Raw genomic sequence first — 25,662 nt, 5'->3', positions numbered from 1 at the left:
TATTCTGCAAATCTATTTTTTTTGACAGTGATTTCTGGCCTACACATTTTGTTTTGTAATAACCACCGTTTCCTCTGTCAAAAGAATGGAAATTATCTGAAATAAAAGGATAGTAGTGTTCTGTGGTCCTATGTGAACTTGTCACTTCAGGTCTGCTGTGCCAGTTCAAAGCATTGAGGTTGGCATGGGATGAGAAGATGATGGTGTTTCTTTCAGCATGCTGGGAGTAGATGGGTAGAAACACTTTTTTTTTTTTTTTTTAGCAGGCTTGGAACTAAAAGCTGAAAAGAGCCTTTTGTTTTTTGCTGCAGATTCAGGAGCGTGATAAACTTTACTACTTGGTAGCCTGGGAACTTGATTTTGTGTGTTGATTACAGAAGTGCAAACTTCTCTCTTTCTCTCACTTCTCCCCCTGCCTCCCCCTCCACCCGATGGTATGATGAGCCTTTGAGAAATAAATGGGAATTGCGTGGTGTGTGCTCTGTGCATTGCAAAATATCTGTAGTTTCCAGACTTTTGTTCTTTTGCTCTATAAAAGAAAATTTATTACTTTATACTGGTGTGGGGTGGGGGAGGATTTTTGAAATCTTGCTGTTGGGCTTGTCCTGCCTTTTTAAAGAGACACTGTTCCTTGCCCTTCTCCCAAAGGTGCTTAGATACCAATTTTCTTGCCATCACTAAATTGCAAGGGCAGCGTGAAGTGTAAGCTTTGACCTCAAAGGTTCTATTTCTTGTGGTTTAAAAAAAGAATCCCAGCATCTGTCAGAAACCTGTAAGGCCCAAAAGAGACAAGGCTTATTGCAAGCTACTGATAAAAGATGCATCCACTAAGAGACTTGTTTTACCCCTATATATAATGTGTTATAACTTGTGCTTCTACATAGCAATTCAGAAAAAAAAATGCAATACTTAATTCTGGCTGTTCCACGTGATGATATTCCTTTATTGTACTGAGACAGTAGCTGCAGGTTTTTAGAGCAGGGTCACATTGAAACTTTTTCAAAAGCTGTGCTGCAGGATAAAACGGATAAGAAAGTCAGGAAGGTGTTGTTTTGAGTGTTCTATAACCCAGATCATGATAGGGTTTAAAGGTGTATCAGTTCTTTTCCATCCAGTAGAGAATCTCAATTCATTGGAATTTGTGACACTGTGATGGAATCAGGTGAACACTGAGTGGAGCAGATTGCTAATAAACTGCACTGTATTGTTGGATATTCCCACTGTTTTGGCAGAGATCCTCAGATGCTCAGGCTTGTTGCATCCTTGCAGCTGGCTGGAGCAGCTCACTGGGAGCACACAGTGAGAGTGGCAGTCAGAGCAAAGATGGGGACAGGAGGGAAACAGCAAATGCAAGGTTCTAAAATGCCACCCAGCTAGCAAGGAGCAGTGGGAGTGGGAGGATGCTCAAGGGCTGATGGCCATAGTGCAGTGCTGTAGGTCTGCTGGAGGGAATTGCTCATCTTCCCAGCCCTGGAGCTTGCAGCTGCTCAGCAGCTCCTCCCTGCACTGACCCTGCTGCTGGGGGAGCAGCATCCCAAAGCTTAGCAGGGCTTGTGGCTGCCACTGCTCAGTTTTGGGGACTTCTCATGTTGAGTACTGGCAGTATGAATGAGTATTTGGACTCTTTTCTTGTTTGTCAGCAGTAACTGGAGCATTGGATAGAGAGTTTCCTTTGATCAATTGTTTTCTTAAAGCCCAGTTTCTCTCTGTATGAATATCTGCTCTTCAGGTACCAACAGATTATATCACTGTATTTATAGTTAAATAAAATGTTACGAAGACACATTTTTCAGCTCTGGAAATGTCAGATTGGCCAGCTGGGCAGAAAAGGTTGGAAGTCACAAAATTACATGTATTTGGTTCTCATCTGACTAGGGTGAGGACACTCTACAATGGCTTGCTTGTGTACTGCACTACTGGGTGACAGCCATCTAGCTGATACCTGCCTTTTCTTGGGCTCTCTGAAGTGCATTCTTGAATCTGGGAAGGAACCAGAAGGAGTGAAGGGTATCTTGAAGTTTCCTGTGGAGAAATCTAGAAGCACAGTTGCTAATGCTAACTTTTCCAGCTATTTTTTTTTCCTTAGTGTTACATAAGATACCAGAAAAACAGAATTTTGTTGTCATGTTAAATTCAAGGGGCGGAGGTGGTGATGGGGAAACAACAAAGCTTTTGATCTTTCTTTAGTAAATAGGAGACTGGTTGCAGAATGTAAATGTTTGTCTTAGATGATGCTGTAAGCAGTACATTTCTTTCTCTCTTCTCACAAATAAGGACAAAACCAAGTTAGTCATCAAGATACATATATTTTCTAGGATGATTCTTGTCCTGAATTAAGTTGTTCATTTTGGAGATAAGCAGCAGTGTAACAGTTGTCTTGTTTTTCCACAAACTGTATGACTGATATAATACCACAGGGCAGCTTGAGGGAGTCCTAGCACACAGAATTAAAGCCTTCTCTGGTCTGCAGAAGGCTGAGTAAAGCATTCAGAGAAGTAGCATTTGCTAAGTAGACAAGTACCTTTCTTTTAGATCTCTTTGGTATTTTTTCAGTAGACAATTACCCCTAAAGTAATTCTACTTTAAAATATTGATGGTAGATGAAGAGTTCAGCTGAAAGAGCATGTATTACTCAAACAAGCATACTGTTTTCTTAGGATGGATTATGATGAATTAATTATATTCTAACATTTGAAATTAGGAAAAGGTTAAATACTCAGAATATTAATGGTAGCTTGGGGATGGGAGCAGCTCAGTGGTGAAAATAGCTTATGAAAGAAATTAATTTCAAGTATCTTCCTCTGTGCTATTCTTTTTTTCCTCTTTTGGTGTGTTCTTTGTTTTTGAAGGGAAGCTGGTTTGCTGCCGTTGCAAAATGAGTTTTTAGTACTCAAGTGCATTTTTTTTCCCCCTCAAATAAGTATAAACTGATTTTTTTCTTAGGGACAGAAGAAGCAGCATACAGACAGTAGAGTGTGAAATAAAATTCTGGAAAGACCAGGTGCTAGTTAGTAAGTCTTAATTTTAGGAAGGTGTGGTATTTGTATTTGAGGCTGGTGAGTGCTAGTCCAGGGCCTGCTGATGGCAGTGGAAAAACTGCTCACCTGCTGGGCTTTGGATTACCCTTGAGTAGCTTATCATGCCCACACCTCCCTTGGAGGGTGATGGATCCTTCCTCTGCTCTTACTTCACTGTCCAAACATGTTACACCTGGTTAACCAGTGTGCCTTAAAGGATATCTTGGTGGTGAGTGCAGCAATTTCCACGTGAGCAGGAAGGAGAAGCTGCTGCTTTGTGGCAGCTCCTGTTTGGCCGGAGTCCCGCTGACCCAGCTGCCTGGCTGGAGTCACTTCTTGTTCAAACCAGCATCTTTGGCAAAAGGGTGTTCAGAGGTGAAGATTTTTTACCGTGGTGTTAGTGATGGTTAGGGGTTTGCATAAAATTAAGATGTGTGGTTTGTGCAGGAGCTGGTGGTGTTTTGGGAAGCATCGTGTGGTTGCCATCACCTCCTGTGAGCAGTGGTGGGCATGGCAGGCACCTTTGTGCCCCTTCACAAGCTGCTCCTGACATCTCTGAAGGGAGCAGATGAGAGTTTCCTGTAAATACATGTGCTGGAAACATCTGCCCGGCACATTGAATTAAAGGATTTTTCTTGATGTGCTGTCTGACCCCGTATGCTGAGGAACTTGAGTGCTCTGCTTTCCTCTTGACTTCCCCCATCTTTTCCTTAAGCTGTCTTTTCAGCACATCCTTCTGAAGCCGGAGCTGTGGGGACGGGTTGGACCTCGCTTCCCGCATCTGTCCCAGCAGCTGGACCACTTCCTGCCATGAATCATCCCAAACACACTTTTTTTCTTTTTATTGTTTTATTTAAGGGTGAAGGCACATTTGTTTCCTGAAGCCACAAGCTAATCTAAGTAGTCTGGCAGACAAGCCTCAAGTGAAGGCTGGGGTGCGAATGTGTTTGGAGGAAGGAAGTGCTTCCCATCACTGGGATCACGGGCAAGCCAGGAGCAGAGCTCTGTCCTTGTGGACTTCATTTGTGGTCAGAGGAGCAGCAAACTCCATCACTTCTTGGAGAGCTGCAGCAAAACGTCTTCTCTGTTTGCACGTCAGTGTCAAACACATCATGACCTCTGGTTTTTGGCTGCAGCTAATCAAGTGCTAATTGGCAAATGATGCTAAGGGAGAGGGGCATAATCTTTTGTCTAAGAAGTCTTGGCTATGGCTTGGATCCTCTGTGGGACTGATGTTTGTGGCTTAGTTTTCCAGAGCTCATTGATTGCATGTGTTTCAATTTTAGCAGTCCAAAACAGGCTTTCTTTTATTTTTTTTGGTTCTAAAGAGCTCAGGCTAAATAGTTCCTGAAACTTGAGAGGTCATTGTATTTCACAAAAAGATGAAATCCAAAATCTGCCTCCTTAATTTTGTCTTAAAAAATCACCCCAACACTAAAAGATCCCAGCCTAAAAACACATTAACAGCATAGTTGTTAAGCTATTGTTTTCCTTGTTAATTTTCCTAGGAAAGCGTCAGATTCACCACTTGGGAAACCAGCTTCAACTCAATCAGCATTGTCTGGATACTGCCTTTAATTTTTTCAAGATGGCTGTGAGCAAACATCTGACGAGGGGCAGAAAGAGGACCCACGTCATCGCTGCCTGTCTCTACCTGGTGTGTAGGACAGAAGGAACTCCTCGTATCCTTTCACAGTTAGCAAATATAAGTAAATTGAAGACCCACTTTTAGCAAGTCAACTATCCCAGTCAGACCTTGTTTCAAAATGTGAAAAGGTAAGTGTTTAAGAGCTGACTTGGTCATGGCTGGGTTTATACATGGAAGTGAATGGGAGTGTTTCCTGTGGTTCAGGTAAATTTGTTCTCTATCTAAATGTACAATACTTAGTATTTAATGCTATCAATGTCACTCTGCCTCTCATCACTAACTCTGAATTTCTCCTTTTGCAACATTTGCTTCAAGTATAAAATTGCATTTCCCCTGGCTTTGCTAGGGTTCATTGTTTGTGGAGTATTTGTTTTTGTTTATTTTGTTTTTCTCTTTTAAAGTAAATGACAGTTAATCCCAAACCTCCTACAATGTCAGCATCAAAGAACAGATTAGAGTTCCATGAACATATTTGGATTTCCTTCTTCTGATACTTGCAGGAAGGACAGTATCACTCCTGTTTTTAGTTCTTGAAAAAAAAAAAAGTTTCATAAATTCTGAAATTTTCTCAAAAATCATATGGGAAATCAGAGGCTGGAGGTGCACACAGGACAGATTTCCAAGTGAGTACTCCCTGCTTTACCATCCCTATTTTTGTCTTGGGGAACTTAATTAAAATCCACATAAGTTTTAAATACTGATGACCATGCAAATTAATTTGTTTTATATATTTTTATTTCCTTTATGTTCTGTTTAAGTTGCTGGAATTCAGAGTTTAGTATCAAACAATCACTTCCATGGCTCTGGTTCTGAGCAGCCTGGTCTATGAAAGGTGTGCCTGCCTATGCAGGGGTATTGGAACTGAATGTATTTTAAGGCCCCTTCCAACCCCCCATTCTATCATTTTATCATTCTACAATTCTGTGTTTAGTTCCTTTCTACTTTAAAATAATATGTCCACATCTTCAGTATTCTGATTTGATGCTTTTTCTAGATTGCTGCTCTTATTCTTTTTTTTTTTCAGTTAAACAGTTTAGCTTTCCTTTTAAGACTGATATTTTGATAATATATCTTCCGGGTAACTGCCTGAAAGAGGGTGGGATTAGATTAGCTATTAAAAAATTCTTTATAGTGAGGAAACTGAGGGCTTGGCACATGTTACCCAGAGCAGCTGTGGCTGCCCCATTCCTGGGAGTGTTCAAGGCCAGGCTGGATAGGGCTCTAAACAACCTGGTCTGGTGGAAGGTGCCCCTGCCCACAGCAGGGATGTTGAAAATAAATTATCCCAAAGATCCTTTTTATGATTCTGTGTTATATTTATGCTCATGTCAGGTTAAAAATTAATTTTTTACAGTTGTTATTTCATACTTCTGAATGATAGCTCAGCTGTAATTTCCAAATCCATTTTTCCCCACTGATAGGGATAAAAAGCATTTGAAGAAATGTGGGCTGTAAGAGGCAGGTAGGTGCACTGCAATGTACAGCCATCTGTGCAGCAAGTGGAGCTAATGTGTAGCAAACAAATAAAACAAAATAATTTACTTGTTTTTTAACCTTATTTAAATTATTTCAGCATATATCTCACTTATGTGCAAGATGTACTGATCTGGTTGACACTTAATAAATCCCTAAATGAATTTCCCAGCTTTCTTTGTTAAATGGAGATAATGTCCTGTGTGATACTTCACATAAAATACTGGGAGTGAAGTATGAATAAAACTGAAAAGATGAGTTCTGTCTTTCTAAATCAATATACTCCACCCTCATTTGCACAGTTACTGTGCTGCCTGGGAATATAAAGGTTGTTGTGCATGTCCATAAAGCTCAATTTTTTTAGTGTATTTTTTTTTAAATCCATTAGATAAACCTCATAGTTGATATTAAGAGTTTAACCTTTGTCACTTTGGGAGAGGGATTTCATTTAGCTTCTGCCTGTGTTCTGCTATGGTTTCGTTTGCTTGTTTTGTTTTGTATTACTATTTAAAATCCAGTGTAGTTTAAAAAACAAAGCTCAAATAAATTCCTTTTCTGGAATCTTTTCCTTTCAGAAGAAACTTGAAAACCCGAGGGCTGTGGGTGCAAATTGCTAACCTTTGAAATTTGAATATGTTCAAGGCTCTGTAGATTAATTATGATGATCATTACCAGCATGTTATACTTGTTCCCAGCTTAAATCTGGCAGTACAGACCTGGGCCACAGGAGGCAGGGGTGTTCCCAGGGCCTTTGGAACACAGGGGCCAAGAGCAGGTGTAGAGAGGATGGCCATGTGACAAAGTGCTTTAACAAGAATTAAAATCCATATTCAGGGTAATAAACTTGCCATTGGTTTTGTTCTTCTGGAAAAGGTGATGAGGAGGGCTTGGAAAGAGGAGCAGTACACTGAATAATAATGTACAAAGGAGAATTGCAGTATTTTTAACACTTCAGCATTTAACTACACTGCTCAGCCACATTCCTGAGTTTATAGTGTTCATTGGTATTGTGTTCATTCTAGCATTCTAACAAAAGAATGTGGGAGAAATTTAGAAAAGGAAGTTAAAAGCTGAAGATTGGTGAAAGTATTTTAGAGGAAAGAGGTGATGTGGAAGAAGTAGCAAAGGGCAGCAGCATCCTCGGAACAGAGGGTGGCCCAAATGAATTATCCAAGTGACCTGGGAGTTCTGGAGGCAAGAGAGGTTTTCTGGGGACTGAATATTGTTAGCAGTAGAAGACATCACGTTTTTTAAAACGTTGGGTGGTAGAAGGAGCAAAATCCTGGGGAGGTACAGGGAGATGTAGTAAGGGAATGAAGTGACAAGAAATGTTCTGTTCTTGTGGCACAACCAAAGGAGTGGGAGGCATTTGGAGAGAGAAAAGAGAATGTAATTGTGTCTGCAAGTTCACTTTGAGGGAGTGGAATGTATTTATCTGACATGGTTATCTGCTTAGTCTTCTTTTTTTCATAATGTACATGTCGCCAGGCAGCCTCTGTGAAAATGTGAAGAATACTTTAGCCAAGTCTACTAGTGTAGTCTGAATTATGCCTGAATAAACCTCAGCCTGAAATAGGAAAACATTATGTTCTCCTTGGTTCTTATGTGTTATTTAATTAATGCAAAAATGCAAAATATTCTGGTAACTCACATTTTTTTAATCTGAAAAAATAGTTCCACTATTTAAGGAGAAAATAAAACTTATTAATCTGAAGAGCAGCTTTTGTTTGTAATCCTTTGGAAAGTTTTGCATGTATTATTTGAGATGTGAATTGATTTTGCATCAGTTTATGGTTTTTATTAGGTTATGTGACACAAACCCCTCCAGTGCAGCCACTTTGGCATAGCTTTTCATTTGCCTTCCTTTATTGCTTGTCAGTGTTAATGTTTTCCAGGGAAAACAGCTTGCTAGCTATTAGCTGGATCTGGGAGGTGTTTCACTCCTCTGATGAGTTGCCTATAAAAACTTCAATTTATTATTCTCTTTATAAAATGTGTCAATGTGTCTGTATTATCAGTGTCAGAAGTAAAGATATAATGCAGGAAATCCATCTGAATGAGACAGTGGTTTTTAAACCCTCAGGTGTGATGGAACCTGTTGTCCCTCTGCTAGGGACTGAGTGATGCTGAGCCTTTCCAGTGACATCTGACTTTGTCTGGCACTGCCAGCGCTCTGGGCAATTCAGACTCTGCCTTTTAATTTGTTTCTTGGAATAGTAACAGCCCAGAGTTGTTTCTCTCTAATGTTTTGAACAGCTTTTCCACCCCTGCCCTTGTTAGAATGGAAACAAAGGGCGCTGTAGCTGGTCTCGCCATTCCCGAGAGAGGGAATTTGGGAAGAGCCAGGCAGGGTGTCTGAGTGACTTATGGGCTCAGCTGTAACCTGTGCCTGCCCCAGGCTCACTCAGGAACAATGACAGCCTGGCCAGGATTTTCCAGGTGGGATAAGAGTTTGTTTTAATCAAGGAACATTTCATTCTGTTTGTAATCCTGTTACTGTACACAGCAGTTAGGAAAACTGTACAACTGTCCACTCCTTTGTGTCATGTTTTCCAGTGCTACCACCTGGGGTCTTTTATAGAAACATTTTACATGGTAAATGTCTTTTATCTCTCACACACATACACCTTTTTTATACTATTTATTTATTCTTTTCCTTTGAAGCACTCTGAAAAATGCACCTTTAGTTGTAAACCAAATCTTGTCTTGTCAGACCCTAGTAAGTAAAACCTTTTCCACATGAGAAGAGTCCCTGCAAATTTCCCTCACTAGCTATCTTGTGTAAATATCCCTCTGTGTGCCTCTGAAGGTAAATTCAGGGCAGGTTTTTCTCCCTCCAGTAAAGCTGATCAGTCTTGATGATGGAGGCTCTGGGCTGGGCAGCCTCTGAGACTGAGGTTGAATTATTCAGGGGGTCTTTGGTAGCTTTTTTTTGTCAGAGAACAGAGGTGGGATCCTCCTGGAGTCAGACCAAGGCAGCCAAGTGAGGCCTCTCTCCTGAGTGGTTTCTGAGAAGTGTATAAGAAAAATGACCTCTTCAGTTTGGGTGTGGGGAGCAGAAGGCTGTCAGGAGAACCTTTGGTGCCTACAAGTCTTTGAGATGTAAACTTGAGCTGGGTGGGAAAGCACAAGGAGCTTTTCCTCCCAGGCTTCCTCTGCCCTGTGAACCTCCCTTTTGTTTGAGGGAAGATCACGAAGGCATTGCCGGATCCCAGCAGGCAAGAAGGGTTTGGGAAAAAGCTGGGCAGCTGAATGGGGCAGCACTTTGTTATTTCCTATCTGTCTGCAGTACTTGTACTTTATTGCCAAGCTATTTGAAAGTCTCCTGCTTTAATGTGTTTATTTTCATGTCACAGAAAGGGAAGTTGAGAGTATTTATCTTCATTTCCAGGTGCAGAACTGAGGCTAAGTGACACATTCAGAGTTACCCAGAAAATCTGTGATGGAATGAGGAACTGGTCTCTTTAATCCTTGGTTAGGCAGCAGCTCCTGGGCTTTTCTGCCACGTTGGTTCTTTGCAAGAGGAGTTCAGCTAATTCCCTGCAAGCATTAGCAGCTCTGTCAGCTCCATGTGGTCTTGGGAAGCTTTGTACAGCCTCACCATGAGAACCTTTGATGGATACAATCTTTGTTTCTCTACTAACACTTCAAGGTCTGTCTTTGCAAAGAAAAGGGCAAGACTTCCTTTTTTATTAGAAATGAAAAATTAGATTTCTAGCAATCTTTTGACCTGTACTAAAACTTCCTGGAGCCAGCAGGCCCTAGTGTTCCTGATTAAAAAGTTAACTTTTGAAATTAGGCTTTAATCAAGAAAATGTTAAAGCTGTGGTTAGGGAGGTTAATAAAACCAGTTTCTTTTTCTCTCTGGTTAAGGACTTTCTTTTTAGTAACTGACCTTTTACTTTTTTTTTAACTGGTGTTGCATTGAAAATAAGTTTTGTTCAAGTGTGGAGTGTGACAAGGACATATGAGAATAAAAATGGATTTTAAATTGCACAGTTAAAATACATATAATATTTACTGAGGCAAATTACTTCATCTCACTGTGTGGAAAGAGATGCCAAGATCTTTGTAGTAATTGAATAGAATATTTTCAGTTGGAACTGACCTACAGTGATTATCCAGTCCAACTGCTTGACCAGTTCAGGGCTGACCAAAAGTTATACCATGTTGTTAAGGGCATTTTCCAAATGCTTCTTAAGCACTGACAGCCTGAGGGCTTTGACCACCTCTCTAGGAACCCTGTTCCAGTGTTTGACCACATTCTTGGTGAAGAAATGTTTCCTAATGAAGCATTTGCTTGAACTTGAAGGCTTGCAAAAGCCTTGTTCACTTAATTTCAAAATGAAGCCTTAAAATTGCTGTGTTTTTGAGCAGATGGATTTTAGCTGGAAGAGCTTCATCTATTAAGAAAAAATTGCTGCCTTAAATAGGGTGTGACTGTTGTTGCCCCATGCCATTTGCATAGATTTCCAAAGAGTTAGGTGTTTGGTAATGCTTGGCTTTTGAGATCATTCCTATGTAGTACCACACAAGAAAATGCTAGAGATGTGGGGAAGAGGGCAGCCAGGGACAGCAATAGAAATTTAATTTCTGCACCTTAATTTCTCCCCATCACCCTCTCCTCCAGCCAGGGCTGGATCTGTTGAATTTCAGGAGCAGGGCTCATGACCTGAAGCCTCATATCCAGGCAGCTTTTCCATGGAATGAAGGAGAGTCATATCTTTCACTTGCAGTGCTGCCTTACACATTTTTTCCCCTATAAAGAACTATGTATAAAGCAAGTGTAGTGCTGAGAGAATCACGTGTTTTGTGTTCCCAGTTGCTGGGAAAGTAAAATTTCCTTTCCATGTGCTCATTGACATTGTATTTTCCACTGTGTGGCTCTGTCCTCTTCACTGCTGCATCCCCTTACTGCCAGGGCTGCTGATGGGTGGGCAGCAGTGGGGCAGAAGGAGCCTCTCAGATATCTCACCTGGCCCCCAGCTGTGTTGCAGGAGAGCCTGTGTTTCCTCTGGATCTCTTTGTAGCATCTGAAGTGGTGCTGGATACTTGAATTGCTCCACTTGGGTCTGGTGCTTAGCAGTGTTTTTAATTTTAAAGAGAATTCCTTCTTGAGGAGATAATAACCTGAAGCCTTTCAAACTGGTTGTGTGGCTCTGCACCCTGGGGGACAGGGCTGGGGACATGATTAGTGGCCCTCAGGTTCTCCTCTCATCCCTTGGAGGGGAAAGCCATAAACCTGAGTCAGATGTGGCAGGAGAACAGTGAGCGTGATTGCTGACTGGAATTATCCTGCAGGGTGCCCTGCTCTGGAATCATCAGAGCTTTCTGCTGGGAGCCTGCAGTTTTAATGTGGAGATTCTGTACTTGGGTGATTTCCTTTGTTCCTTTGAGATGCTGAAAATATAAAAGGGGAAGGGAACTTTACATTGTGGTTTGTGTCAACTCGACATCTGACTGTTTAAATCCTTCTGCTAAATGCCCATCATGGATGCTGCAGGGAGGGAGGGGAAAAGCTGCTGTAAGTGCAGTAGTGATAATTGACCCACTTAAGAGAGCTGCTCTAATTTTGCATGTTACAGCATCCTGGAAATTCAGATAAGAATGTTGATCTCTCCAGCTAATAGGATTTCTAAATATATCGTCCAAAAGAAGCAGGGGGACTGCAATTTTGCACGCATATGTGTGTGCTCAGGCTAGTGTTTTGTTTAAAAACTGCACACTCTGAAAATTACTCTGAAAATTTGCTTTTCTGTTCACTTGTTACTAACTGGATAAAATAGAGCTTGACCTTTGGTCCTGCCAAGGGGAGACCTGATCATGCCCCATTAAATTCACTGATGAAATTCTCACCAGCTTTTGTGTAGAGGGGTGACCAACTTTTTTCCTTTCAGGATGTTGGTACACAGCAGGTGGCTCAAATTGTCAGCTTTTCCATAAAGCAGCATTAAACAAACCATCTGCAGAGATGGAGAGGGGGACAGGGTCACAAGATGGCCTATCAAGATTACGGGTTTTGGCTGGTGTTGATAGCTTTGTTTTCCTCATTTAAGGGAAATTTTGAACAGTAGAGGTCAAAATAATACTCTTTTGAAATCTGTCTGCAGAAATACTTTATTGCTTTGCAGAGCAGAGTGTTTCAAGTCTCTCTCTGGGCAGTTTTTTCTCAAAGCACAGCACTGGAGTAGCCTCACATCCAGTCCTGGGTGCAGTTTTGGGCACCACAGTATAAAAACGGTGTTAAGTTTTTAGAGTGTCCAAAGGAGGGCCATGAGGATGGTGAGGGGAGGCCACATGAGGGGCAGCTGAGGTCTTGGGGCTTGTTCAGCCTGGAAAAGAGGAGGCTGAGGGGAGACCTCATTGCAGCCTATAACTTCCTCATGGGGAAAGAGGAGGGGCAGACACTGATGTCTTTTCTGTGGTGACAGTGACAGGACTCAAGGGAATGGCCTGAAGCTGTGTCAGGGGGGTTTACAGGTTGGGTATCAGGAAAAGGTTCTTTACCCAGAGAGTGACTGAGCACTGGAGCAGCTCCCCAGGGAAGTAATCACACCACAAAGCCCAGCGGAACTCAAGAAACATTTGGACAGTGCTCTTGGACATGTGGTGTGATTCTTGAGGTGTTCTGTGCAGGCTCAGGAGTTGTACCTCAGTGATTCTTCTGGGTCCTTTTGAACTCAGGATGTTCTATAACTGCTGAAAACCTTGGGGTTTACAGTCAGTAGAGCTGCTGCACCTGCATTGTTTTAATTCTGGAGGTCCTTTGCCCTTGCCCATCATACCTTCCTGTGTTGGGACAAACAAGAATCACTGTTGCCTTTTGAAATGAAGAAAGAGGCTTCTGGAGTAGGTTCACTGAAGCCTTTGTGACTGTGGGCTTGAATTACATGATGTGTGGGTAGGAGAAGTGTTTGGCAACTCTGTCCTCCATCACCACGTCAGGCCTTGTGTAACTCATAAATACTTAGAGCAGAAACATCTGAGCCAGATTTTTAATGTGTGCAATACTGGTCTGTTATTGCATGCATAAAAATAATAATTAATGAAGTGAATTGCATGGTCTGTCCTCTTAGTAATTAATTAGCTTCCAGTTTGGGGTGTCTGAACTGATGAGACATTGGTTAAGGTTCTAATTCTCATGGTTAGGGTGAAACAAGGATAGAACCAGAAGCAGGGAGTGGGAAAGGTACAAAGGCATCAGTAATTCTGGGGTAAAAATACGAGGGACAGCCCTCACTGGCAGCACTGAGAGGAGGTGAAGCTGAAAGGTGGTGGCAAAGGCAGGGGGGATAACCACAGGAACAACATCAGGATGAGTTCTGGGTGATGGATGAGAGGAGGGAAGTGTGATGGCAGAGAGGCCTCCTTCCAGGGAAATAAATACAGAGGAGGGATGATAAGGAAGGGATCACACCTCTGATGTCTTTGACCTTCAGCGATCCTTGGATGCTTGGGAAAATAAATATTTAACAATCTTCTTAAAGCTTGTTTAAAAGAGGAAATAATTAAGTTGGCTCTCTGCTTAATACGGTTTATCTCTGCATCTGAATTTTGGGGCTTATGTCAGCAAAACCAGAATTATAACTGGGTGGTGTTTTGACCTGATGGGAGCTAATATGTTGCTAACACCAGCTGCATAAAAACAGTGGGGTACAGCCTGTCATTGTGCAGCACATTCTTGCTTTTGTCAGAGGATATGCTGGATATGGTGTGGGATGAGGAGGAGATTCTTCCCCTTCCTTCTCTGCATGGCCATGCTCCTCTTAAGGAAAAAAAAAAAAAAAAAAAAAAAGAAAAAAAGCATTACCTGATGCTTTGTTTAAATAAATCCTGATAGCAAAAAACATGATCAATTATGGTTGATGTTTTTGATTTGGTCACTGAGAAATATTCCTGGTTGTAGCCATCACTAATATTTTATGCATTTTAATACTTTAAAAGTCAATTAGAAAATTAAACGCTTGCTTTCATTAAAATACGAGATTGTGTATTTGAATTTTAATGCAGTAAGAGTGCTGCCTCAGAACACAAATTCATTTTATTAGATTAATTAAGATCAGTAATGCAAAATAGGGTGAACAAAAGCCAGTGCATTGAGACCTATAAGCCCTTCTGTGCTTGCTATCTGCAAATATTTTAGCTTGAGGTTTTATCAAATTGTGTCCACTTTCATCCTATTCTTAAGTCTTATGCAGCTTTTTCTGTCTTGGCAGTTTTTGATGTCTTAAGAACAAAGTGAAGGTATATCAGAGAAACAATATTACCCGTCAAATTTGTTTTGTAAAAACAGGATTCATTCTCACACCTGACCCGGCCTTATATCTTGAAAGTGGCCTTGATAATGATTCCTTACATCCTAGTAAAGTAGAAGCCTTTTAAAAATGGGTAAAGGTCCTTCTCAAGAGCTGCCTTCTTTCCTTCAGAGGTTTGTCACTAGAAATTTGTTTGCATGATGTAATTTTCTTAAACCTCACACTGGAATTGCTTCTCAGTGAAACATTTTTAGCATTCTGTAGCTCATGCCGAGTGCAATGGAGAGCTGAGCCTTTTCTAACTCTCCCCTGTTCATCTGCCTTTACGGCAAGTCCGTGTCCTTCCTCGAAGGCAAAGAAAATGTCTTTTCAGTCCAGCTGCCAGACTGGCTCAGTATTGTTGTGAGTATGAATGATGTAATACTCAATCACATGGTGGTATGTCTGCTATTTTCCCCTCTTTGAGAGAGAGAATAATCTTTCCATCTCATCCAGTTTCAAGAGTCTGGGAAAATAGCAGCCTTAAAAGAGGCCCAAAAGAACCAAAATCTTGATTTCTTCCAGAGCTTTTCTTTTGAAGCCAGATGTTCCCCATGTCTTCTTTATTTTGACTTGCTAATTGGAAATAAGATGTTTAAGATAACGTGTGCTCTGAAGCTTGTGTATTGTGTATTTTATTTAGATTTAATCCTTTAAACATTTGACAATAAAACATAAATTGCCGAGCTCTCATCTTTAGATCAGCTGTAAGTGAATCATTTAAGTTTTCAACATCCTTCCAGTTTGGGAGAAACACAGTAGTCTCAGTGATGTTTTGGCTGCATGTGTTAGTAAAGTGCTATGAGATTTGCTAATCAGTATTTTTTTAAATGGAGATATATTGCTGTTTTTTCAATGAAGGAGCAGCTTGGCTCTCAAAAATAAAGTATTAGCTTATGCCTAGGCAGGGAGTAGAAATCTGAGTGCTCTTCAGATTCCTTTTGTGTTGATATGCAAGGAGGAATAGTGGACAATATATTTTATGTTGTCATATATCGTAATGGAAAGCAAATTTTGAAAGAGGGGGAGATATACAGACTGAAAAAAAGAAGCTTTTTAGTGTGGACAAAAAATAGCATGTAACTTCTACTGGGCTATAATATTTTTAATATGGAGAGAAGACTGTGCAGTGTAAATGCATATTCAGCAACATGACATGTACTAACTGAAATGGAAAAGTCCTCATTACATAAAAACCAGAACTACAAACATTACCTCTGTCTTATTGTCAGGAGAAATTCTCACCTTATCTGTTATACAGTATTTTGCCTTCTGCAATTGGTCTTTTAAACTTTTTATTGTACCTGTAGTGACCTTGCAGCTTCCAAGGGAAAACAAAGTTGGTTTTGTCATTTCAGGGGCTGTAATGTGTGGCACAACTCTAGGGCAAACAGGGAGCTGCTGTTTCAAATTAGACTGCAGAAACTTTGAGAGGTTACCTGAACCTGCTTGCTTCTGAGAAAGCACCACTGTGCCCTTGCTTTGCAAGGTTTTTTCCTCGTTCTAGTTCACTTTCATTAAAAAGATTCTTTTTTTCTTTCCTTAATGAATCCATGGCTTCAGAGTAATGCTGTTTTGCCTATCCATCTCTGAAGGCTGTGAGATTATGGATGCCTTTCTTGCTTTTGGACAAAAGAGCTAGGCTATCTAAATTAAGAGTATTTCTTTTGAAATTTGCCATGGAAATCACCAGTGGACCATCCTTGATCTCCAGGAAAATGAGGAAAAAAATGCAAAATAATTTTTAGTCATTACTGAGAAAGTCTTCTTTTAAAGGGACATTGGGAGGTTGCAGCTGCTGCCTCTCACTTGATACCTGGGATCAGAGAACATTCAATTTGTATTTATCTGGAGTTCAAAGTTTGGTTTTCCCATGTGAGTGCTTTTAACTTCTCCAAAATCTAAGCTGAATTCTCTTTTCCATTTGAAAACTTCTGGTCCTTAAAGAATCAGTCTTCTAAAGGATGCACCAGCTGGAGTGCATCTGTGCTGCTGTCTCTGAGAGACTCCCAGATCTCTGCATTCTTGTCACATCTGGAGGACCCAGTTCATTGCCAATAATTATTTCCAGTGCATATTCAGATGATAGTTTTTCAGTGAAAAAATATTTTTTGTCAATGTCCACCTTAATTCTCAACTCTCCCTGTGGCAGAGGAAAGCAACTCAAGTGTCGAGTTCTGCTGCTGTTCTTATTCCTCAGACTTTGAATGGGTGGCTTCAGTGTCTCAGCTGTTTCTCACAGTCATTCAATGGTGAATGAAACAAGAGACTGCTCCAGTCCTTGATTTCTGCTGATAATGTTGGCAGCCCTCCCAGCAGAGCTGTGAACTGGTCACTTTTCCTCCTGTTTCAGCTGGAGAATTTGGGAGCACCATCAGGAGCCCAGAACATTGACTGAGAGTATCCACAGTGTGAGGGCAGCATCAAAAAAAGCTTCAAAATGTAGCTTGACAAAAGTGTTTTATTACAACAGTCCTTCCTAGTGACAGGCTCTAGGGTAGGATGAAAGACAATACAGTGTATTTTCCACTCCAGCAGTCAGAGGTGTGATACAGGAAAATGTTTGTATAGGTAATGTATCTGAAGGTGATGAAATATGTAGAAAAGCCTGTGCCCTATGCAGGATTGTAGAATAATTTAGATTAGAAGGGGCCTATGGGAGTAATTTCTCCATTCCTTGCTTACATGGTCAGTAGATTCTTGAAGCCCTGCTCTGGTTGAATGTTGATTGTCTTCAGCAATGGACATGTCATGTTCTCTCTGGGCTTTACTGCCATCATGCCAAAGGGGTTTTTTTCCAAATTTGTAAACTGATTTTTTTCTTGCTACAGTTTGCTTCTCAGAAGGATTTGGCTCCTCTCATTAGGCAGACCGTGTCAGGTGTCCCCTAAAGCCAGGCTGACAAGCCAGGCTCTCTCAGCTTTTCCATGTAAATCCCATGTTCCAGCCCCTCAACCATGCCAGTGTCACTCTGATGTTGTGCTGGAGAGCCCAGATCTGACCAGGCTCTCCAGATGCAGCCTCACTGGTAGTCAATAGAGGGAATATCCACTTCCCTGGACTGCTGGCTGAACTTATGCTCCCACAACTCAGTACCTGTTTGGCCTTTCTCAATGCAAGAGCCAGTGCTGGCTGCTGCTCAGCTTTTCTGTGGGCCCTGCAGCTCCTTTGTGCCAGCTCTTTCCCTGCTCAGCCCTAGCCCATACTGTAGCAAAGGGTTACTCTGTCTTTGCATGTGGGGCTTTTTAGGAAGTTGGAATACAGATGCAGCTCCTGTCAGCCCAGTTCTCCAGCCTCTAAGGTCCCTGTGAGTGCAGCCCCACCCTCTGCTGCAGGACTGCTCTCAGCTCTGTGCCATCTGCACACCTGCCTGGGGTGCTCTGCCTCCATCTCACTGCTGGTGGAGACACCATTGTCCCCAAGGGATGCCTGCAGCAGCTCTCTGCTAATTGCACTTTGTACTATTAACCACAGCCCTTCACACCTGGCAGTGCAGCCAATTTAAAGCTTGCCTAGGCCAGCAAGCCAGGCCCTGATGTCTCAACAACTTGGCTTTAGGAGCACCATGCAGAGCATGTGTTCAGCTTTGCTGAAGTCACAGTGAGCATTCCATTGCAGTGGCAGTGTCCCTGAGCTGGTGTTGGCTGGGGCCATGTAGAACTGATGGGTAGGTGACACTTAGCACTGGGGTACAGCTGAGCTGTGTCTCTGCACAGAGCAGGTTTTTTGGCTGATGCTCTGCGTGAGGAATTTCTCTTTGCTCCAAGTCTGGAGCTATCTGTCTTCTGATGGGCAACACAGCAGGTGCTCATTGATTTAATTTCAGGGTTTTTTTCAATTACTGGGGACTAAAACCTGTTCCTGGCTTGCACAAACCCCAGATTCACATCTGTAAGGGGAATTAAAAGCTGAGAGTGGAGTCAGGGCTGAACACTGCCCATTCTCCTTTTGAAGCTGTTGCTGCTGTGCAATCTGAAATGTGGGAATTGTGAGGCCAGGAGAAAGGCAAACAAGTGGAATCTTTTGTAGGTGAATGGCCAAACTTAGAGAGGGGATGGGTATACCTAGTTCAGCTTCTTTCTTTAAGGTTACTCTTGGGTGTTTCCTTTTTAACAAGTGTATTCATTATATCTTATTCTCTTGACCTAATGCATAAACAGTTGTGGCAATAGGACTGTAATTCCAGTTTGCCTCCTCCCAGCTGAGGGTCCTGTTGGTGGAGGTGTAGGATTTATAGTGTTTTATGGAGAAGGTCATGTTCTGATTGGAGAAACCAAGGGATAGAAGGGATGCAAAATTACTTGTTCATCAGGATGTAGATATTTTTGTGTCCTGTGTACATCTATACCTCTTGCTGCTGCCTCCCATAATGTAGGAGCCCTGTTGTACATATTGCTTTGTATTTAATTTTTCTAAGATGCTAGACCATACTTTTCCAAGTATATTGGCTAAGTACATTGGAATTTTTAGCTAAAATTTCCAAGAGGAGCAAATTCTGCACTGAGCTTGTTAGCTAAATTCTAGGCTGAATTTATAAATCTCACTGGTGAGAAAAAAGTTATCAATTTTTTTTGAAAGCTTTGCAAATATGACACAATCAGTGAGCAGCTGTAAACATGAGACTCACAATAGCATTCTCAGTAGTTCAGAGCAGAGCTGTATTTTAGGAGCTTGCCATCAGCCTGCTGGATAATGTTATTTGAAATCACACTGCTGGGTTACAATAAAACTGCTGCAAGACACCCTGAAAGGCGTCTAAGGAGATCTTTCCCAGCATATCACTGGCAGTTTTTATTTTCCCAGAGGCAGATGATATGTACATCATTACTGACTTTTTTTTTTTTTGCTTTCTCTCATGAAGAATTCCAGCCACTGAGATAAGTTTACAGCTTCTTAAAAACTGATAATGACAGAGCAGTCTCTGTGCTGTAAGAGAGACGTGAGATAAGTGCTTGCCATTGCTGCAGCATTCAAAAGAAGATAATAAAAGGATAAAAGTTTAAAATGGCACTTCAGGAAAACACCTTATTTTCCAGCTTGATTAAAGCTATTTAATGAAAGTTGTTAACTTTTAAGAATATGGGAAATTACCATTTGCAAGTAAATTAACTTCAGTATGTTCATTGACTGATGCTGTGCAACATTGTCTTGAGATGCTTTGAGAGTTCCTACCTAAGTGAAGGAAATATTGACAGTAATGCCAACAGAATTCCAGTATCTTTGACAAGTGAATTGTACCAGATTGCTTACTGAATACCCAAGTTTTCAGTAGGATATCAGTGTGGGTATTCTGTTCCCTTCCTACCCTCTGTTCTCCCCACACACCTTGCTCCAGTAAAGAGTTTTCCTTTATCCTTAATGATTCTTCATAAAGATGTGTAACCAATAACAAAGGAGTTGAGACTCGCTTTGTCTTTCTTTTTTAACACTGAAAATTGATATTTGTGCTTACAAAGTGATTTTAGAGCAAATTGGTGCAAAATTGAATTAAATATTAAACTGAATAAAGGATTTTAAAGTTATTGTAGGTGGTGCTTAGCTGTGTGTTGGATAATAGAAGCATGAAAATTAGGACTGTCATACTTGAAAGGAGGGACTGAATCTGTGATATCTCTTGCATCTCTTTATTGTAAGAAGTTCAGGATGTCTCTCAGCTGTTAAACCCTTTTGCATGTTTTGCACAGGGGGACAGATTTCTTTGTTGATTTGCATAGAAAAGCTGTAGCTTGGGTCTTTCAAAGGCAGAGAGCTGGTCTGAAAAAGAATTGTTGCCCATAAAGTTAGTTGCCTGCTGAGGTATTATTGCTGAAATACATTTGAAAGCTTGTTTCTGTGACCTTCTGGGGAGACTGGGGAACCCCAGAGTCAAAACAGTAGACTATTATAGTAGATAGATAATCAGGATATTTCAGAGCATTTTACCAAGGAAAGGGAAGCTGTTATCTTCATTACAAAAACATTATAAAGGATGGAATGTTTTTTGTCGGGCAGTGGCAAAAATGGAAACAGAAATCCCGAGTCCTGAGGCACAGCCAAGAGTCCCTCTGGGTTGTGCCTTTCAATTTCTTGGGAAAGATAGATTCCCAAAGGGAAGCATTTGTTTCCCATCCTTTTGTGTAGATAAAATACAAAGTGTATCAAATGCCTCTGACTGTATTTTCACTGCTTAATAGATCACCTCAAAGATTTATTCTTGTAATTTAACTCTCTGAAAAGTTAGCTGCCTTTAAAATCTCAGATATGCAAAGTCCTCCCTCCACCTGCTGCATTATGCTGCTTCAAGGACCAAATTTAATCTTGTTCTAGAGAGAAGCTTTTGAGGCATAAATTTGTTTTAACTTTAAAAGCCAGTATATTAGGTCCTTGAAGAGAATGTGTCATGTTGAGAATTGTATTCATTTCAAAGTATGATGCATCACTTTTCCCTAGCCCTGAAAGGTATGTTAAATTGGTATTTGGTATTTTGAAAGTTAGAAAAGCTGTTACAGTTCTTTTTGGGTTTTTTAAATTCTTACTGAGCTTTGCTCAGTTGGGCTGAACAGAAAGTATCAGTGAAAGTATTTTCTTACCCTGCCAGTGACAGCTAAAGGCAATCCCTCACTTGTGCATTGCTGGGAAGTAGAAGTGAAGATGTGTTTGTACATTGCATCTTGTCCATAGGTTGGTAACTTCAGACTGAGTGCTAACTCAGTGCTTCTGTCTGTTATCATATCCCAAGATACCTGGGTAGCTGTCCAGGGAGGTAATTTGAGTTTTCTCCTCTCCTATTGCCAAATAAACCTCCCTTGAACACTCCTCCAGTGGTACTCTAAAGGGCAAGATGCATTATTATATAATCTGGTGAAAAGCTTTATTAGTAACTCATTTGGGATATGCTGCTATTTATGAACCATAAGGCAGCTCTGAAATACAAACCAAATTCAGCATACCTCTGAATTTGGTTTGTATTTGAATTTGAATTTTCAAACCAGATTGAGCATACCTCTGAAATGCAAACCAAATTCAGCATACCTCTGAAATGCAAACCAAATTCAGCATACCTCTGAAATACAAACCAAATTCAGCATCCCTCAGTGCTGCTATGACTTACGTGGTTCTCTGCTACAGTGAGCACGCAGGAATCTTTTTTTAGGTTTAGTGTAGGCATTTCTAAGGTGAAAGCATGGGCTGAGGAATTTTCAACCCACCAATGCAGTACATCAGTTCAACTTCATGTATTTTTATTCAATTTATTGATAATACCTAAACCAGGCTGCTTTGAGGAGTTCAGCCGTTGTAAGAGTGGGATGTTGTCCTGACTTGCAAGCACTGCTGGTGAGCTTGTCCTGAGAGCTGTTTCCAGCTCCACACTGAGATCAAGTTCTGTAAGAAGCACAGGTGATGGAGGAAGTTGCTGTGAGTTACTGTAATGCCTCTAATCAAACTTTAATTACTGCAAGAATAGTAATTAACAGTTTGGCAGCATCTGAGGAAGCATTGCTGCCCCCATTGCCCCAAGAGAGAGCCAGCCATGCATGGAGCCATGACACCTGACATTCTCCCAGTGGAGTGCTGTGGGTGTGAGGGAGGGTGAGAATGCAGAGAGCTCTTCCACCTGCCCAGCTGAGGTTTCCTGATCAGCAGGAATGCACCATTAGGGGGAAGGATATTCCTGTAGTGCCCACTTCCAGACCACAAGGGCTCCCTTTGGTGCAGTTCAGGTCATGAAAGGTTTCTGCAGGTGTGTGCCTGTGGGCATCTGATAGAGAAGGGTTTGTCCTCGTGTTATGTGATACATGCAGAGATGGTTCTCTAAAGGCCTTTGAGAGTGGGAAATTTAACACATCCCACTTTTGTACTTCCCACCAAAGGCCATTAAAGAGCCATCAGCCTTGGAAGGGCAAGGATGCAATTAATTCCTTTTGAAGCTGTTATTTTCTCTTCAAGGCTCTAGTGTCAGAATTTTTTTTTTTTTTTGTTTTTGCTAAGTGAGTGACAGTGTTTTATGATATGATATTAGATCATGCCTATGCCTGTATAAATCAAGTCCACTGATCCTGGCAGAAAAGCAGCATCTGTGTTTGTGTGCATGTCCCAGTGCAGGGACAACAGCTGCCATGCTCCCATCCCAGCAAAAGTCTGCTAGGATAATTCACCCAGGAGCACTTAATACCAGTGCATTTGCCTCAGTAGGGGTATGAAAGCTAAGATGGAACACTTGGCTTCTGGCGTGGGAAATGTGAAACACTGTGTGTCCACAGAATTTGGTTTTACTCTGATTTAATTGAGCACTGTGATGCTGTATTTTTAAGAAGTGTAGGTGAGTGCTTACTGGGGGTAAAACCAGAGTGCTACTGTGACAACTCTCACACAGGAACTGTACTTGTACTTAAAATAGGGGAGGTTTTATCACTTTTATAACATTTTGGGTTGCTATAAAGGAGTTACTCTGCAGTAACTGCTTACTTGTTTTTTCTCCTTACTTGCTTTAGGGTTTCTCTTTCAGATAAGGTAGGTCTTTGTGTTTTGGAGCAAGCTGGGAAAAACTGCAAACTTTAAAGAGAAATTTGAGAAGGTGGGATGGGTGACAGAGAGATTGTCTCGGGCTCTGGTTTTGGAGAATGTGTTAAACCACTGTGAGCTGGCACAGCCTCAGAAAGAAGCTATCTTGCTTTGTCCTTGCTTTCTCAGTCCTCCCTCAGTCCATCCCCTGCCTTCTATCAGTGCAGGTGTTGATGCAGTTACATGTGAACTGGGGAGTTAATCCAGCTGAAAACAGGCAAAAAGACAAGACTGTTCATTTCAGACAGTTCCTTTGGCTGGTTTGCCAGGTTGCTGCACAGATAGCAGCCATTGGGGGAGGGAGGGGTGGTAATGAACTGCAATCAAGCTAGTTATGGCAGAATATTTTTTTTTCCGTATTTTTACATATTTCCAAACTCTTGCATTTGGAGTTTTTTGAAAAAGCAGAGTGTCAGGCTGATGACTCTGCTGGTTTTCCTCTGCCACCTCTGAGCAGGCAGTGATTTTCCTCTGCTGCTTCTCTCAGCCAGCTGCTTCACGTTTCCAAATGTGTGCACTGCTGCTGTGCTGAATACTTGAGAGGCATCTCAGAATAGTTCTTCTAAGCCTGCACCTCTGACTTCTTTGGAACTTTTCTTTCACTGTTGGTACAAGAGTCATAACCTTTATAGACTTTGTACACACAGAAAAGAGAGAGAACTGAACTCCTTTACATTTACTTAAATCTTTACTATCAATGTCCTCCTTCACAGCTCCTTTGTAAAAGCCCACTTTATTATCAAATTGTCACTCTGTGCAGTTTTTTGGACTGTGCCCTTTCATACCTGCTTGTGTTTTCTGCAGTGATTTTACAATTTATTCTGGTTTATTTTTCCCCTTGCAGCTTGAGCTTTGCTCCTTTCCTGCTGCCTCTCTCCCATTCTCATCTGCCAGCCCTGCTCTTTCAAGTTCTTCTTTAAACCTTTCTTCTCCTAGCAACCTCTCTTGTTTTCCCTTGCCAGTGCTTGTTCAATTTACTGTTCAGGGGATGGGGTCTCTCTTTCTTGTTTGGAGACTTTTTGTTGTTTGAATATAGCCAACTGTTATTTATACATGGCCACATCATTCAAGTTGAAGATTAACCTCATGTCTCTCAGAACTTTTAAATTAATATTTACATTTTCATTCTATGCCTAAATTTTCTTTGCCCTAAGCAAATATACTAACTAGATTATCTTTCAGGGGCTTAGTATGGATATTCTTTGCATATTTTATCCCTTTGATACCCTGTATAATTGCAAGTTTACTGTACAAGCATTCTGAGACAAGAAATATATATTTTTTTTTTTCTGTTGTGTTGCACTGTGCTATAAATTTATATGTGACTATTAAAAATTTACATGTGACTGTGTAAATACTTGGCAGTACCCCACAAAGCAGGTTTTTTTACTTGAAGTCAGTAACACTGGGAGCACAGCTTAGCCCCTGTCCTTTGAAGACTACGTTCTCCAAGGGCAGCATTTTCAGAAGTGCTGAATGCTCCCTGCAAATTCAGCCAGCCTGGGTGCTTTGGAAAATGTTCCTCTAAATGGCAATGACTCTGAAGACAATTATTGAGAAAAAAAGGCTGCAGCATTAATTTAGGAAAGAGTGAACTGTACGTGTGTTGGAGTCTGAGGGCTGATCCCAGGCCTTGGATCCCTCCTGTCTGCAGCTGCTGGAGAGGCAGGTGGGGAGAGCTGGTGTCAAAGGCTATTCAGGTCTTAGGTGAGCCAGAAAGGCCCCCTTGTAACCCCTCCAGTTGATGCCATGGGGTCAGGCAGGCTGAATGCAGCCCCAGATGCCTTTGATGTGCCTGGTGCTGGCACAATGCTGAGTTACTGCTGCTGACTTTGCCTTGGCTGTGAAGGCAGGGAGGCTGCACGTGCTGAAAGAGAAGTGCTGCAGAAACATCCTGATGGACATGGGGAAGGAGTGGGGCACTGCTTTTTGTTTTCAAATTGGGGGTTTTAGGATGCAGAATTTAGAGCAATACATTTTTATGAAGCACAGTCATACAGCTGTGTGCAAAGAAGAAAAAAGCCCCCAGACCAAAATGCAGTTCTTTTTTTATCATGCATTAATCTACACATAAATAAAGATTGCTTTTTATAAAAACAGCATTTTTGCTTAGCAGTTTCATTTGTTAAGTGCTGTTTTTATTTGTGTACTCAAGTGCAGCCTGTGTTGTGTGGACTTCTTTGCAGAGGCAAAATTGGAGACTGAAGAAATTTTGGAAGCTGGCTCTGTGGGAATTCAGCCTTGAGGCAAAACTTTCATTAGAGTTGTCAGAAATGAGTTTTCTACAAAAGGATTGAGTTTGGGTGTTATTTTCTAATTGTTTTAGTTTGGTGTCATTGGAAAGAGAAATGTTTACTTTAAACAATTACCATTGTCAGTCATTCTCAATTAATGGCTAATTAAAATGGTGAAAGTTTGTAAAGCAGCAGAGGTATAATCCTGATAAGTCATAATCAGAAATCATATGGTGTATGAAATTATGGAAGGGGGAGGTTGTGAATTGGCTGTTGTTCTGAAAGGTTGGAAACTGGGTTCTGGGCCAGACAAATGCTCTCACTAGATTTTCACCCTGATATCACCCCACTTTTGTGTTCAGCCTCCCTTTTGTCTTTTCTCCATGTGTTTGTTAAAGAAAGTGCTTCTGGGAGGTTCCCATTTGTTATGTAGTTTATCCAGAACCCTGACACTG

The 25,662-nt window shown here is 41.3% G+C and overlaps 1 protein-coding gene across 1 annotated transcript in view; it reads left to right on the top strand.

Annotated features, from left to right (window-relative positions):
• The window catches only part of BRF1 (BRF1 RNA polymerase III transcription initiation factor subunit), a 172,004-nt gene that overhangs the window by 38,475 nt on the left and 107,867 nt on the right, over positions 1–25,662 (top strand). Inside the window, exon 3 of the mRNA XM_009101684.4 lies at positions 4,526–4,699. Within this exon, the coding sequence (XP_009099932.2) occupies positions 4,526–4,699 (174 nt within the window). The remainder of the gene's footprint in view (positions 1–4,525; positions 4,700–25,662) is intronic.

The sequence above is a fragment of the Serinus canaria genome, chromosome 5 (genome assembly GCF_022539315.1).
Source record: "Serinus canaria isolate serCan28SL12 chromosome 5, serCan2020, whole genome shotgun sequence".
Taxonomy (NCBI): domain Eukaryota; kingdom Metazoa; phylum Chordata; class Aves; order Passeriformes; family Fringillidae; genus Serinus; species Serinus canaria.
The sequence above is the reverse complement of the archived record's forward strand: the minus strand, read 5'-3'. Positions and strand labels throughout refer to the sequence as shown.